The 15,745-nt window shown below is 46.6% G+C and overlaps 1 protein-coding gene across 2 annotated transcripts in view; it reads right to left on the bottom strand.

Annotated features, from left to right (window-relative positions):
- CUL1 (cullin 1) overlaps positions 1–15,745 on the bottom strand; it is a 73,280-nt gene that overhangs the window by 1,414 nt on the left and 56,121 nt on the right. For both annotated transcript variants that reach the window (XM_015422160.1, XM_015422159.1), the window contains exons 12-21: positions 13,753–13,801; positions 13,331–13,462; positions 11,713–11,830; positions 11,104–11,180; positions 9,820–9,951; positions 8,179–8,271; positions 7,599–7,646; positions 7,432–7,514; positions 2,747–2,852; positions 1,588–1,701 (exon numbers count right to left, since the gene is read on the bottom strand). In XM_015422160.1, the coding sequence (XP_015277646.1) occupies positions 1,588–1,701; positions 2,747–2,852; positions 7,432–7,514; positions 7,599–7,646; positions 8,179–8,271; positions 9,820–9,951; positions 11,104–11,180; positions 11,713–11,830; positions 13,331–13,462; positions 13,753–13,801 (952 nt within the window). The remainder of the gene's footprint in view (positions 1–1,587; positions 1,702–2,746; positions 2,853–7,431; positions 7,515–7,598; positions 7,647–8,178; positions 8,272–9,819; positions 9,952–11,103; positions 11,181–11,712; positions 11,831–13,330; positions 13,463–13,752; positions 13,802–15,745) is intronic.

Below are 15,745 nucleotides of genomic sequence, written 5' to 3' on the forward strand. Positions count from 1 at the left end.
CTGGAATAACAATCTCCACCAATTTCTGGGGAACCCATAACAGAGTTGAGCAGGCCCCCAGGGCACACAACTCAATTCAATTCAAAACCTTTATTGGCATGGATCAGAGTCATAAACAGTCACCCTTCAGTTCATGGATTTAACACATAGCTTCCTCGTTATAAGGCAGTTACAGAAATTAGCCACCGCTTCAATAACCACTGTATTTTGTGAAGCCAATAAATGGTACAACATTCTGTCATCTGATTGTTTGACATCTTTCTTAAGTATGGCTTCTAGATAGACTGCCCGAATGTCATCATACAAACTACAGTGGAGGAATACGTGTTCGATTGTTTCAATCTCCTCTGAATCACAATCACAAAACCTAACAGAGTAGGGGATTTTCTTAAATCTTCCTGCTAAAACCGCAGAGGGGAGCACGTTAAAGCGGGCCAGCATAAATGCTCTACGCAACTGTGGAGAAGTCAAATCCAATAAGTATTGTGCAGGGGTGTTGATCGGAAAACGTGCCCATCTTAAAGGGGAGCATCTACCAGAAGCCAAGGCTCTAAGCTCTTGCATCTCAATATCAATTAATCTCTGTTTGAGCAGGGCAAAGATGGGCACACAACTCCAAAACTTGGGGGCCATGGCTGAAAATGCCTTCTCCTGTATATCCACCAACCACACCTCCCTCACGGCCAGGCCCACGGGGAAAGGCAGCAGTAGTTGATGCTAAGGCTGCGATCACACACACTAAATAACCCAATTTTAAAATGGATTTTACTGTGTGAACTGGCAGCATTCGATTCAAAAGTGCACTGAAAGCGGATTACTGAGTGTGTGTGATCGCAGCCTAAGGTAAGGATGAACCAGGTATCCTGGTCAGAAGCCATTTGGAGCTTTCGAGGTCAACAACCGGCACTACGAATTTGGCATGGAAACAATACAGCGACAGTGCAACTGATACAAGACTGGGGAAATACAATCCCTGCACTGAGCCTGCGTTAGTGTTTCTGCACCAGCTGAAGCTCCCAAGCCATTTTCAAAGGTAGGCCATGTGGAGCCAACCACAAGAGTGTAATGGTACACCAAGGCGTAACAGAGGCCAGGAATAGTTACAGCTGGTATACCAGCCTGAGATAGTAAAAGGCACTCCCAACCAATGCTCCCTCTATGCTGTGGAGTCTTGTGAGCAAAAATTCTACTCTGTGAGCTACTGGCATTAAAGTTGTGAGCCAGTGATTTGGCTACTGCATAAATTAGTTTGCTCTGGAGCCATCCTTCCTGAGCTCAGACAAAAATGTGTGAGCTGGAGGCTAAAAAACTGTGAGCTCACTAACACTAACTCAGCTTAGAGGGAACACTGCTCCCAACTATCTGAGAGTGTCTAATACCACATGATCTTGTATTTGGAGACATAGCTTGATTGTTATATACGTAAAAGGTGAGACTCCACTGGTTAACTCAGCTTAGAGGGAACACTGCGTAAAAGGTGAGACTCCACTGTTAAGCAACCTCCTTACACGCGTGCGTTTCAAGACATGCAGAGCTGAGATAAAACATTTCCTATTCCCAGCCACAGCTGGATTACTCTTGACAAACCTTTATTACTGGGACTCGTGGTTTGAATCTCGACGACAGCTGTGTGAGCACTTCTCCAAGCAGCTGCTGGTGTTTTAGGACCTTTCTCATCTTCATAATCCTTACAATAGCAGCCTAACACAAAGGAGAACAGTTTTAGAAACACAGTGTGACCCTAGACCAGCCAGTGGTCACCACAGGCTTCTGGCCATCTACCGCAAGTGTATGCAGGCACACTTAATTCAAATGGAGGAGAGTGCTACAGTGAGAATACCAGTCATCAGTAATAATCTAATTCACTTAACCTGCATAAACTTTCGGCTAAAAGCTTCATCCATCAATAACAATATGCAACCTTCTTAAATACACTCATGTAGCTGTTTGGAACACATGCTCTTAGATCCCTAGATGTTAGATGACTGTCTTGGTACCAAGTACAATGCTGCTTGCATTTCTTTTCAAAGTGAAATGGCAGTCAGCAGCTCCCGTGAGACTATAAACAGAGGTGTCAACACTTGGTGTCCCCGTGAGACTATAAACAGAGGTGTCAACGGTGCCTGGCAGTGGCACATACAACCAAGTTGAGGGTATGGAAGGGCTGGTTCAGGGGCTAGAATGGGTACACGGAGAATGGGTACCCAGGAAGCCTGTGTGGGTATGGAGCATTTAGGAGATGGGTCACAGCTCAGGTGCAGAGTACATACTTTGCATGTGCAAGGTCCACTATCCAGCATCTTGCTTTTGGGCAGCAGGGCTGGGAAATGCCTCTGCTCAAGGCATCAAGAGTCAGTAGTCCCTACTGGTCTGTACGGACCAAGGGGCCAACTCTATGCTGCACTGAAGATCTAAACGGTGAAACAAAGCTCATGGAAAATATTCTACCTTATGTATGTCCAAAGATAAGTCATGCCTGCTTCTGGCACAGTCCTCCTAACCAACCGTTACCATGCTGTACAGAACATCCATCGTCGCTTCCTCTCAGAAGGGGCCTATACTATTTCACACAATTGTGGAAGGGAAAGTATTTTTCAACCTGTACATTACCACTGTCAGTAACAAAAGGTCCGCAAACATCTGAGAACTTCCAAGGCTCTTGGCCGAATGCATATTTGTTACCCTGCCACCCACAGAGGAAGGGCACCAGAGAAAGGCTGAGCCTCCCCCCCCCCTTTCAGGTCACCTGAATGAGCAGTTTCCTGTCTTCCTCTATGTTCTTGTGTGTCGTTTCCTGTTCTTGCTTCTGTTCAGTCTTCATTGGCACATTTATGTTTACCCTCAGTTTTTTGCTGCCAGAAAAAAGTTAAAGCAAAAAATTAGATTTAATCTTTAAAAGACACCTTAAAACACACACACACACACACACACACACACACATTTTTAAGAAATCATTTCAGTTTCTTTGGAAGGTTAAACATATTTAAATGTCTATCAAAATGGCTTAGCCTTTGGACATAAAAAGAACAGAGACTTGTGGATAAATCACCTTGTTCATCTTGTTACTTCTTCACCCAAAGAGTGATGAACACATGGGATTCACTGCCACAGGAGGTGGCAGAGGCTACAAGCATGGACGGCTTCAAGAGGGAACTGGATAAGCATATGGAGCAGAGGTCCCTCAGTGGCTATTAGCCACAAGGTATAGGTAGGAACTCTCAGTCTGGGGCAAGTGATGCTCTGTATTCTTGGTGCTTTGGGGGGGGGGGGGACAGTGGGAGGGCTTCTAGTGTCCTGGCCCCACTGCTGGACCTCCTGATGGCACCTGGTATTTTTGGCCACTGTGTGACAGTGTGTTGGACTGGATGGGCCACTGGCCTGATCCAACATTGGCTTCTCTTATGTTCACATCATTTAAGAGATTCCACTCTTCCCTCAACATTTATTCAGGATACACAGGGCAGTCACCTGCAGGCAAATCTAAACCAAAGGCTTTTCTGTCTGTTTCTATCCCCATTTTCTTAAAACAATCCAAAGCCATTTTGACTTACTAAACAATCAGTGCTATCTTAACCATGAGCAGCTTCATTCTACCAATACTGAAGCAAAAATATGTCAAGGAAAGTGATGCCACAGTACCAATCTATATGATTATTTGTGAAACAAACACAGTGTAATTATTGGGGGGGGGGAATGAAAACTCTAGACAAATCCAAATTTAGAAGACACTCTCAAAAACTGGCTTTAAAAAAAGTCAACTATGAAAAGATATTTTGCTTCACAACATCCTTACAGTTGCAAGAAAGAGGCAACAAAGAATTTAATATGTTGTCAAAGGCTTTAACAGCCGGAGTTCATTAGTTGCTATAGATTTTCCGGGATTTTCCAAGACCACGGGCCACACATCCCAGAAAATCTACAGCAACTAAAGAATTTAATCACTGCATCTTTCACTTCCAATGTTGCAGTGTCTCAGTTAAAACTTACAGAGCTGGCTCCAATTTTATCAAGCAACCTCAAGAGTTTTAATTGCACATCCTTTGAACTGTCTATTTATATTTACTATCTTCTATATTGCAGGTCACTTTGATTTAATGAGAGCTACTTATATCCTGAGCAACTCCCCTCCCCCCTGCCACATTACCAAGTTCTGTCCTGCCATAGCAACACAATGAGGCCTAGGAAGAGCCCTGGAAATACCAGCGCGCGTACCAGAAGTATTGCATTTTCTGCATTGCTTAACGTGTCATCTTGATGCTTTGCTTCATTGTGCCATAATCCTGGTCCTACTGCATTGCTTATTAGATGTTTTTGACTGCACTGACTCCTGCTGTGTAATCCACTTTGAGATTCCACAAGAAAGGCAGACGATGAAGTCAATAAATAAAAGAAGCTAAGCCCGGGCTGCTCTGCATCAATCAGAAGCTCTTGAGCTACCTGTTGGAGACTCCTGCTCTCTACTTTCTACTTTGATGTCCTGGTAACCCACTTCACTCTTTGATTCTGCTACTCTGAACTGTCCTACCTGAGCGGATAACAAGATCACGGCCCACTCTTCCCACTCAGACCTTCTTTGGTGTGGTACTCTGAACTGTCCTACCTGAGCGGATACAAGATCACAGCCCACTCTTACCACTCAGACCTTCTTTGGTGTGGTGCTTAAGAGTGCAGCTGCTGGTGTGACCCTGGGTCAGTCACAAGTTCCTTCAGAGCTGTTCTCTCAAGGGCAGTTCTCTCAAGAGCTCTCTCAGCCCCACCTACCTCACAGGCTGTCTGCTGTGGGGAGGGGAAGGGAAAAGGATTGTAAGCCGCTCTGAGACTCCTTCGGGTAGTGAAGGGCCGGGGTATAAATCCAATCTCCTCCTCCTCATGCCCTGCGTCCTTCCTCACTACACAGGATACATTCCCATCTGCATTGCAGCAACATGCATGGGGAAAAAACAATCCTATAGTGGGGGCAAAGGGTATTTGTCTCCTTTTGCGGCTAGTAGAGACCTTAAATTTGCTTTTTTAAAAAAAGTTGGGTTTCAGAACTAGACATTTCAAGGCTCCCTGCCCACCCCAGCCATAGCTGACTAATACAAGTGACCCTGCCTTGTGGAAGTTTGTGTGGCAAGGGGTTCAGTTCCACATCACGTGGTCTTTAAAAGTGTCAATATTCCTGCCCGTCCTCCAAAGAATTCGGCACACGCAGCAGCCCCACCCTTTTAATCCTCGCAGCTGGCTGCTGAATCATGAAGCGGTCACAGCGGAGAGAAAATGTCGGGACCGAGTCCGCCCAGTGCTCATCCACAGCTGAGTGAAGGCCCTGTCAGATGAAGGCTACCCACACCATTGCACTGGCTGCTAAATCTCAAAGGGTGCACATTTCTAGCCCTCCTATCTGCCTGCAGAACAGCACCTGAATCCACGCAGGCTTCTTGGCCCAACGGCTCTGTCTACGTGCGCACGTACAGTGGCCGGTGCGCACCAACAGCTCGGCAAATGGGGTGCTTTCAGGGCCGAGGCTCCTCTTTCGGCCTTTACAGTCCTCCTTATTTCAAAACTAGCATTTGGCAACATTCTTTTTAAAAGAAACCTGTTTTTGCACAATTTGCATCTAGCGTCCTGAAAGGAACACTGTAATACTGTTTGGAGCAGGATATACATTTCAGGTCTGAGTAAGGTCAAAGGGCGATTCACGGCTGTACACAATGATGGTCCTGCCCAGCAAAATCAATTTAGTTGGTCTAGGTTTTTAAAGAGCTCCTTCATCCACTCTGGTAAGGATACTGTTATGCAGGCCTGTAGCTACTGCGGGGCCCAGCCCTCTAGCAGTTTCTATGGGCCCTCCCCCAAGCCTTGGCTCCCCCTCCCCCCATTGCCTGTCGGCAGGGAGAACACGGCGGCGGTGGCCAAGCTGGGCAGGCAGCGAACGTGAAAGGTGCAGGGAGAAGCCTCCTTCTCAGGCTTCCATAAGACACTCGCTGCACCGCCAGCCCCATGCATGGCTAATATGGTGGAATCAATTACTCATGTCCTCCTGTTCTGCCATTCTATCAGGAGGAACGAGGCCATCTTATACTACCCCTTCTATCTAGATTTAGCCCTCTGTAGGCTTATCTTGACTTTAGGCCAGAAGTCCTTCGTAAATTCCTCCTAGAAGACGTTCAGAGCTCAGTGACTTACGCTGTGGCAAAATTTTGTTGCTTAGCTACTAGGAAACGTAAACTTATTTTAGCTGAAAAAAATTCCATGATGCTCTTATTAACATTATTTTATGTTATTACTTTTATTAACTTTCTCTTGTTTATGTTTTTATACTATTCCCATGTTATTACTGTTTTTAATAACGCCAATTCTATTAAATTTTCCAGGCAGATCTGATTAATTTAATATCTCCCTCCCCCCTTTCATATTGTTCTAACAAAATCATTTCTAAGGTGGCGAGATTTTGCCCCTCGGCGAGATCAACAAGGAAGCGACTGGTCAAGTCTTCTTATTGTCTCTACTATTGAAATCAGCCTGCCAGGCTGCCTGGGAATGTTATTGTTTGTAAATGTGCTGGTAACTATGAGTGTCAATCGTGACTGATCTATGATTGTAACTAATAAAGAAAGAAAGAGCTTTTGAGTGCCTTTGCATCGAGCAAGAAAAAGGGGGGTTATACTGGTGCTGCATCCCGTCGTCGACGACTAGCACAGTTAACTGTGTTTTGCCTCTTCAGATGAACAAGAAAGAAAGAAAGAAAGAAAGAAAGAAAGAAAGAAAGAAAGAAAGAAAGAAAGAAAGCTGCATCGCCATCCAGCCGCAAGTAAGCCAGGCAAGGCAAGGAGGCAGGCAGCTGCCTCCTCTGGCCCTGGCCAGGCGTGCTTGGCTGTGCTCCAGTGCACCAAGGAGCTTGCACGCAGCACCTTCATGGCCAGCCCAGCCACTGTGAGCCTCGCCTCTCCCAGCCCTGGGAGGGAGCCGAGGGTGGAGGTCAGGCTGTCCCTGGTGCTGTGCTGCCACGGGAGGGGGAACTGGGGCTCCTTAGGGAGGGAGGGAGCCAGATGTTCTACAGGGAAGACCTGCCCTGCAGGGGGGTGGGGAGGGAAACTGCGGCCATTGGGCATTACCCCGCCTTGCCCTGGAGTCTGGGTGTGTGTGCAGGGCTGCCTCAGGAGTTCCACCAATTAAATCAAAGTTAATTTAATTAACTTTGATTTAATTGGCTGGTGGGCCCCTCTGAGGCCCCCTCCCCCAAAAACCCTTAGCTACAGAGCTGCTGTTATGGACCAGGATGTCTGTGCGTAAGAGGCTACTCTGGCAGAAAGCCTCCAGTGCAAACTCCCTAAGCAGTCAATAAGGAATTGAGGGTGTTTTCAGATAATTTGTACCCCCACAATTCTAAGAACATGAGGTCTAGAAAATCTGTCATACACAGGGAGTCTGTAGAAAGTCATTCCTTACTTTTTGTAACCAAGATATAATTTTATTAAGGTATCTGGCTTCAACTCCACCTCATCAACGTTTGCATTTTCATCTTCCAGAACCTATGAATGAACAAAAACCACAGGGTAAGAAAACAATTGATTCATTTCTCTCCTTTCCTTTCACCTGCCCAACCACAAACTTACCAACAACTTTGACTTTAACAAAATCTGTAGAACTTGTGCCAAAATATCCTAAAAGTCAGAGGGGAGAAAGGATTACTCTTTAATAACCATTTATAATTAACAGTTTATATAAGTAATCATATTAGAGAAGATAAATCCCACAAAAATAAATGTAAAATATAAAAATACATTCTATAAATTCTGCTGGTGAAGAAAGCAAAAAGCGTCTGTGCAGATGCTGTATATTTAGTCTTTCAGGAATATACTGTAGTGCCATGCACACTCTGCACTATGGTAACCCAAAGGGAAAAAATCCAGTTTTGCAGCACATTCAAGTCATGCCAATGTTTACTCTGCATCTCCTAGTTATGGGGAGGGCGACCCCCTCCTTTGACTTTCAAGCCTGTTTTCCCGTTCACAAGAGCTAGAAATCTGTTATATTTATAAATGAAAGCTGTAACCTTCACAATACTGAAATCTGCCCTGTTGCAGTGATTAATGTGAAGTGTCCACGAATACAAGAAAACCAAGGGTGTGACGCCATCCAGTACTGGGCCTGGAATGAAACGGAACCGCAGAGCCCCCAAACCACCTTGCTCACCATTTTTATTTGAGTACTGTCTGTCAGCTGCTGGACGGTATAGGCATCTTCTGTGTTGTACTGCAGTAGGATTGCCATCTGGAATGTAGATGCCTTCAAGAAAGGGGGGGAAAGTATTGTGTTTGAATGAAAACTCAGATCCAGCCGATTTGGATACCACTGAGCGGCTTCGCACAGAAAGCAAATGGAAACAGGGCCAGGCCTGACTGCAGGGGCTTGGCTGTCCTGCTTATTTCCCGCCATCATATGCTCGGAACTCTTTCGCAAAGGTCCAGCATGAGTCAGATCCTGCAGGTCTGGAAACGAGCAAACTCCTCTTTATGCCCACCGAGTGCTTCGAGGGTCCCAAGGCGTGCAGCCAAGAACAAACGCGTCTTAATTTCTGCCTCTCTTATCAAGCAAGCGGATTTCAACTGAATACTAAGAGTGAACAGGTCTCATTAAAAATGTAGTTATTTCGGATATATACTAATGGGCTAGAGAAGCCTGCAGAGCCAGTGAGGGATGCTGAGTGTACGTCTTCAGGGATCACCACCCCTGTGGAGCTCATGGCCCAAGATCCAACAACATGCATTAAAGAAAAGAGAGAACAGTGTGTGTGCGGGTGGCACAGCTGAAAGCGCCTCTCTACAGCATTAACATCAAAATGGACAAAAACTGTAGCTGCCTCGTTATTCTTTAACATCCATACTCTGCCCTTCATCCAGGAACCAAAATGTGACATGATGGAAGTTTCCTGGCGGGCTCCCATCCAAGCGCCAACCAGACCCAGACATCATTTGCTACAGTGAGCCTGCTGCACCACAAGGACTCAGACCATATCCTCCTGACCAGGGGTAATTTCCTGCAGGAGTGCACAGGAGCGGAGCTCCGGCAGTAAAGAGCCCAGGGGGCGGGCACAGGCAACAAGCCCCACCCCCTGCTCCCAGCAGCCCTCAGTCAGAGCAAGAAGCAGCTAGGTAAGTTGCAGAGCTCCCCCAGGGCCCCCGGTCCACAACAGTCCAGTGGCACCTTTAAGACCAAGTTTTATTCGGGTACAAGCTCTCCCTCCTCTGCGAGGACAGATCTGCATGTCCCCCCCCCCCCAATAGCTAGCAATCCAAAACAGTCCAGTGGAGCCTGAGTGGCGGGTGTTGCCTTCTCACTTCCGGTGATGTCAGGGGGTGTGGCATATGCAAATGAGTTATACTAATGAGCTCCTGCACCTCTTTTCCTACGAAATGACCCCTGCTCCTGACCCACAGACTTCTCCTCCCCACCCCCAGCCTCATTGCATCCAGCACTTTCCCGAATGTTTTGGGAGAGGCTTTCCTTCCTGCTGGCCGTATCGCTGACTCGGGCATTCAACGGCAGGAACGGCAGAGTGCTGACTCCTGACCGATACTCCCTCTAAGCTGTGGAGAGTCTTGTGAGCAAAAATTCTTCTTTGTGAGCTACTGGCATTGAAGTTGTGAGCGAGCGATTAGGCTACTGCATAAATTAGTTTGCTCTGGAGCCATCCTTCCTGAGCGAAGACAAAAATCTGTGAGCCGGAGGCTAAAAAACTCTGAGCTCGCTCACACTAACTCAGCTTAGAAGGAACACTGCTTCTGACATGTGTGCAGCTGCAGGAAGACTCTACCAGTCCGAGGCTCATCTCACCTGCAGTGTGTATCTGTTTTTGAAGCAATTGGTAACCAGTTCCCCCTTAGATAGCTGATACAACCAAGTCAATTTTCTTCCACTATGGCGACTAGCGTAGAAAGCAGTAAACCTCTGGTAACTCCGCTCCAGCTGTATGTTCAAAAAAAAAAAAAACAAGGACAAAAAGAACAAAAAAATAAAGCAACTTCACATTAACAATCTTAATGTCATGCTAACAGCCTAGTTTACAGCCAAACTGGATATTCTTGCATCAAGGTATGCCTTCGCAGTCAACTGTGCCTTCTGCTCTCGAGTGCCTTCAAAATGAATGGGAATCGCACAGTAATATTTTTTTTTAAAAAAAGGTGTTCTCTTGTGTAGCTTCTCAGAGGGACCTGAACAGCAGAACTGTATTCAAGCATGTTAATCTTTTGAGCCATTTCACTTTTAATAGGGGGGGGGGGAATTGCCTTGTTTTGGCCGGAGGAAGGCAAGTTCCTTTCTGTTTGTGTTCCTCCGGGTGACAGCTCATTCGAGACATGTCTAGCACTGAAGAGACTGCTGCTGCTCGCAAGAGCACGAAACCAAAGCTCTGCAAAGTGGCTAGAAACGTCATAAATGTCAACTATTTGGGCTAGGGACACGTGCCCCATGAAACACGGAGTCTTGCTCAAGAACAGGGGCAATATACTTTTACTCAAAATTAAAGAAATGGATAAACTGAATATGATACTGTTGGCAAAAGAAGAAAATGTGTTTAAAAAAAGATGGCAGAAACTAGATAGATAGACGGAAAAAAATGTGTAAAGAATCTCCAAAGTATACTTTGTATTAAGATTTTAACGTGGCTTTAACGTGACGATCCTTGCAATAATATCTTAATAATAATGAGGTCTGACTAAGGAAAGCTTATGCTGGAATAAACTTTGTTACTCTTAAAGATGCCGCTTGGTTTCTGTTTTACTTTGGTACAACAGACTAACAACACTACTCTTTTAAAAAAATAATACTAATAATAATAATGAGCAAATTCAACATTCCAACCATTTAAAAGCAGCAATTCCCAGGCAGTGATGCCGAATCGAGCTGACTGGAGAGTCACGGTCATAAGCGGCTGTCCGATTGCGCACAAAGTTGAGAAGGGAGGAAAACAGCCCCCAGGGCCAACCTCTGCTGTAAGGATACTTGGTCAGCCACAGCCTTGGCTCAACCAGATTTTATTTGCGGCGACTGGCCCTGGAGAAGACAACTGCAACTTCCCTGTAAGCCAGACAGCAAGCTGAAAGACCAAGGTGGCCTCACCTCTGAGGGGAGAGCAAACGCACAAGACATTTGGAAGGGCCAGGATCCAGAGCTCAGAACTTGTATGCTAAAGTCCACTGGAAGAGAAAACAAGCACATTCATTAGCTGGTCTCATAAACGGTCCTGCTACTATAGCCTCAGTATAAACTGCTTAGAAGAGAGCACAGGAAAGGGGGGTGGGGGGGGGTCCCAGAATTCTCAGAGTCAATGAGAGTACGTGGTCTTGAGAAAGGTCCAACGGGCACATTTTTAAAAGGTGGGATAAGACCGATCGCCACGTTGGGAATCACACCTTTGACCAACTGGCCACAGGATTTTTCACCTCCTTCTGTTTGCACGACTTGCGTGCCCAAATCGTCTTTTACCTGGATTAACCAAAATGAATTCCCTGACCTAAGAGTCAACTCTGCCATGGGCACCTTTTGCTCTCTCCACTGGGAATGGGCTACCTGGGCTCTTGACCAACATGCCTCCTCCAACACGTGCTTCCCGCCCCCCACTGTATTCCATTTATTCATCCAGTTGCTCAGTATCATCACAGAAAGCGGGACAGTGGGGCGATACAGTAATAATTCAGGTCTTAGAACAAGACAGCTAAGTTCACTTACAATCTAATGGCTCCGAATTGGACAGGTGCTTTTTAAACTGCTCGTTCAAGTCCTTGCTGACGCCGATGTCCTGGAACATCCTCTGAAGCTTTGAGGTGTACTCAAAGCCGCACGCTTGCTGCAATCAACCACATCACAGTATCGTCAGGTGGCACGTTTTGAGAAAGGAAGGGCAAGGAGAACGCATCCCACTGCAAGGGCTCACTTCCAAACTGATGACAGAGGCTGCTTACAAGAGCCCTGCACTGGAGGTCAAAGGGACAAAGCTATTCTGAGGGGCTTGAGGGCTTTAACGTTCGCCCCCCTGGAACTCGGCAGCTCCTGACTGCAGCTCTGCTGCCACACTCGGGGCCAAAGAGCACACGTAAAATTTAAGACTGACACGTATCATTCTTGAAAGCGTGCGCCACATCCTGCCAAGAACATGTCACGCTTTCCCATAAAAGGCAAAGGTCTGATCAGGTTTCAGGAACATCAGAGATACTGTTTGTAATACTAACAATATTACGCTCAAATAAAGGCGTTCTGCCTGAAAGTACAACAGAAGCACCAGGTCTGGTTGCCTATGGTGACTCAAATCGTCTCCAAAGAAAAAAGGAGAAACCCTGGAAAAGGAAGCATGTTTCACTTCTTCCTTTCTGGCCCCTGATGTGTCAAGATGACTAAGATCGGTATTTGTGGACAAGCAGCCTTGTAAAGATCTGCATCAGCTTAACAACTTCTGAGGGCTTCTCTAGGAGTGGCTACGGCTCAGCAGCACAGCACATTTTCCTGCATGCACAAAAAGGCCCAGGGTTTAATTGGCAGCTAAAAGGGATCTGACATGGTGAGACTGACACTGCCTCACAGCTTGGAGAGTTCCTGCCAACTGAGAGCCGCAAGGATCCTCTTGACAGAGGAATGATCTGACCAAGAAGAAAGCAGCTTCTGATTTCATATCTGCAATCCTGAGTAAACTCAACTAACAACAAGTGCATCTCAAAAGAAGACGGCCGCTTTAAATCCCACTGCACAGCCAGTCTGGCGTGCCACTATGGGACCGGATGCAAAGAGTTTCCATTTCGTATCTGTGTGCGGCCGCTGCTGCATGTAAAGGGTCTCCGGGACCTAGCACAGGGTGGAATTTACAGAGGCTGTGCATGCGACGGCAGTCAAGTTCTTCGGACCAGAGAGGTGCTGTTGCAAACCAGCTCTAGCCGTTTGCATAAATGGACACTGAGGATTAGTGAACAAGCAACTGTTTCCTTACGGAACACAAGGGGAGCAACTGTTCCACAGCCAACTGATGCCCACGACAGGACTGAAAACATGAAGATCTCACACGAGGCTGCCTTCTACTGAACCAGACCTTAGTCCATCGAAGTCAGTATTGTCTACTCAGACTGGCAGTGGCTCCCCGGCAGGAGTCTTTCACGTCACCTTCTGCCAGATCTTTTAACTGGAGACGCTGGGGACTGAACCTGGGACCTCGGTATATTTTTTAAAGAATGGCTCAAATAGACTTTTTTAAAACCAGCACATGTACCTTTCTACGGGCACAGCTTTACAAGGTGTCCTTGGCAAGTGCGAAGAATACAGAAAGAGGAGGGGAAAGGGCTGAGAGGGTGGGAGGACTTACCTTCAGCTTGGAGATCATGCTTGCTTCAGCATCATCACTAGCACTGTTCTGGTGCACAAGCCGTTTTGCCAACATTTTGGCATAAAATTTCTGAAACACGTCTTTGTCTTCAATATACTTGAAGACAACCATCTGGAAGAAGCATGCACTTTCAGTATTTATTTCCAGAAGAACACCAACCATATTCAACAGCATTCCAGAGGCTTACTAAAATGGGCAGCTATAAATTCCATGATTTTTTTTTTGTTGGGGGGTGGGGATGTAAAAAGGGGGTGTGTGCTATGGCTTTTCAAATAATTCAGAAACGGGCAGCACAATATAGTTTTAAGCACAAAGGGTATCTATAAAGCAGTGCAGTTCACTATAATCTAGCTTAGAAACAAAGTTTGTGAATACAGAAGACAACTTTGCGAGGGTCTTACCACTTGGTTGAGCGTGTCTTCGAGCTCAGCTTCTTCTGGGTTCTTTGAGCTGCAGTCAAGAGTGCATTGGTTTTATTATAATTCGGCATTTTGTACCATTTATAATTCATGGACCTCCTTTACATCTCAGTATCATGAATTTGAAACGTGTAAGAAGGGAATACTTATGGCCAGCTGGTTTGAATTATCCTAAAGGCACGAGGTAGTTGACAATACCTAAGCAGCATCTGAAAGCTCTCTAGGATTGTGCTAGCAAGAACATTAATACTGTCTGAACGCAAGAGCTTTCCCGACAATAGGAGATGAAACCTACATTTTAAAAGTACACGATCCAAAGACCCAGTTCCACGTCTACAACAGACTCTAGAAATGTTGCATACATGAATTCTTCTGGTACACTCAGGGGTCATTTCCTGCAGGAGCGCACAGGAGTGGAGCTCCGGCAGTAAGGAGGCCAGGGGGCGGGCACATGCAACAAGTCCCGCCCCCTGCTCCCAGCAGCCCTCAGTCGGACTACGAGGAGCAAGAAGCAGTCAGGTAAGTTGCAGAGCCCCTCCTGGCCCGCCTTCAGGTACAAGCTCTCCCTCCTCTGCGAGGACAGATCTGCACGTTCCCCACCCCCAATAGCTAGCAATCCAAAACAGTCCAGTGGAGCCTGAGCGGTGGGTGTTGCCTTCTGACACACTTCCGGTGATGTCAGGGGGTGTGACATATGCAAATAAGTTATGCTAATGAGCTCCTGCACCTCTTTTTCTACAAAATGACCCCTGGGTACACTTCCTCAAGTATCCCATCAACCCAAAACATCAGGATCAGCCTACAACGATGCGCTTCGGGGGGAAAGAACGAGTAAAAACATTTTTCTAAGTTGAGAAATGTTTCCATCTCCTTTTATTAATCCATGAACAAGCTGAGATCAACACAGTCTTTCAAAATGAGCCCGTGACGAACCCTCCTTCGAACGCTGGCCCCTGTTAAAAGTTCGCCGCAGCCTGATTCTCCCCCCCCCCCACAAAGCCTGAATGGGGAACGGACGTGCTTTCAAAAGGATTTTTTAGAAGATGGCACCACAGACCTAAGAAAAAGAGAATTTCTTCAACTCTTCCCTACTCCGCCAAAAGAGCGAGGTTACATTTTGGCATTTTGGGAAATGAGGAGCGGAAGGGGCCTCTAGTATCAACTGATTGCTAGAGCCAGGCATGCGCTGAACCGGTATCAGCCTCTCCCACTCTGCTTCCCAGAGCATCTTGCACCCTGAATGTATCACTTCTTTTGTCACTTCTACTGCTGAGCTGTACCCCTCTAAACTGTGGAGTCTTGTGAGCAAAAATTCTACTTTTGTGAGCTCCTGGCATTGAAGCTGTGAGCGAGCGATTTGGCTGCTGCATAAATTAGTTGGCTCTTGGAGCCATCCTTCCTGAGCTAAGACAAAAATCTGTGAGCTGGAGGCTAAAAGACTGTGAGCCAGCTCACACTAACTCAGCTTAGAGGGAACACTGCTCCTGGTAACTGGAGAGAGCAGAGTACTCTACCCCCCCCCGCATGCTCTGTTTGCCCTCATTTGTTACGCAGAGCTGTGATCCTATTTCGCCATGTCTTTTTCAACGGCCCCCCCCAAAAACCCACTTCAAGTACTGACAAGATGATTATCATTTTTGCCATCGAGTCCCAGCTGACTTATGGCGACCCCCGCAGGGTTTCCAAGGCAAGGGACGAACAGAGGTGGGTTTGCCATCGCCTGCCTCTGTGCAACAACCCTGGACGTCTCTGGTGGTCTCCCTCTCCAAATGGGCTGGCCCTGCTTAGCTCTCGAGAGCCGATACGAGATCAGGCTAGCCTGGAGGCCATCCAGATCGCAGGAAGATTATTCTAAGGAGGACAAAAGGACACACTAGTCCTTTGATTCATGGCAGAGGGTGACCCAAGAGAGCAGCCAAAAGGACCTTTTCCCCTACTACACCTTCACAGTGGTTCGTCTCCAGCCAACCCCCAG

The sequence above is a fragment of the Gekko japonicus genome, unplaced genomic scaffold, assembly GCF_001447785.1.
Source record: "Gekko japonicus isolate JY-2015 unplaced genomic scaffold, Gekko_japonicus_V1.1 scaffold330, whole genome shotgun sequence".
In the NCBI taxonomy this organism is placed as follows: Eukaryota; Metazoa; Chordata; class Lepidosauria; order Squamata; family Gekkonidae; genus Gekko; species Gekko japonicus.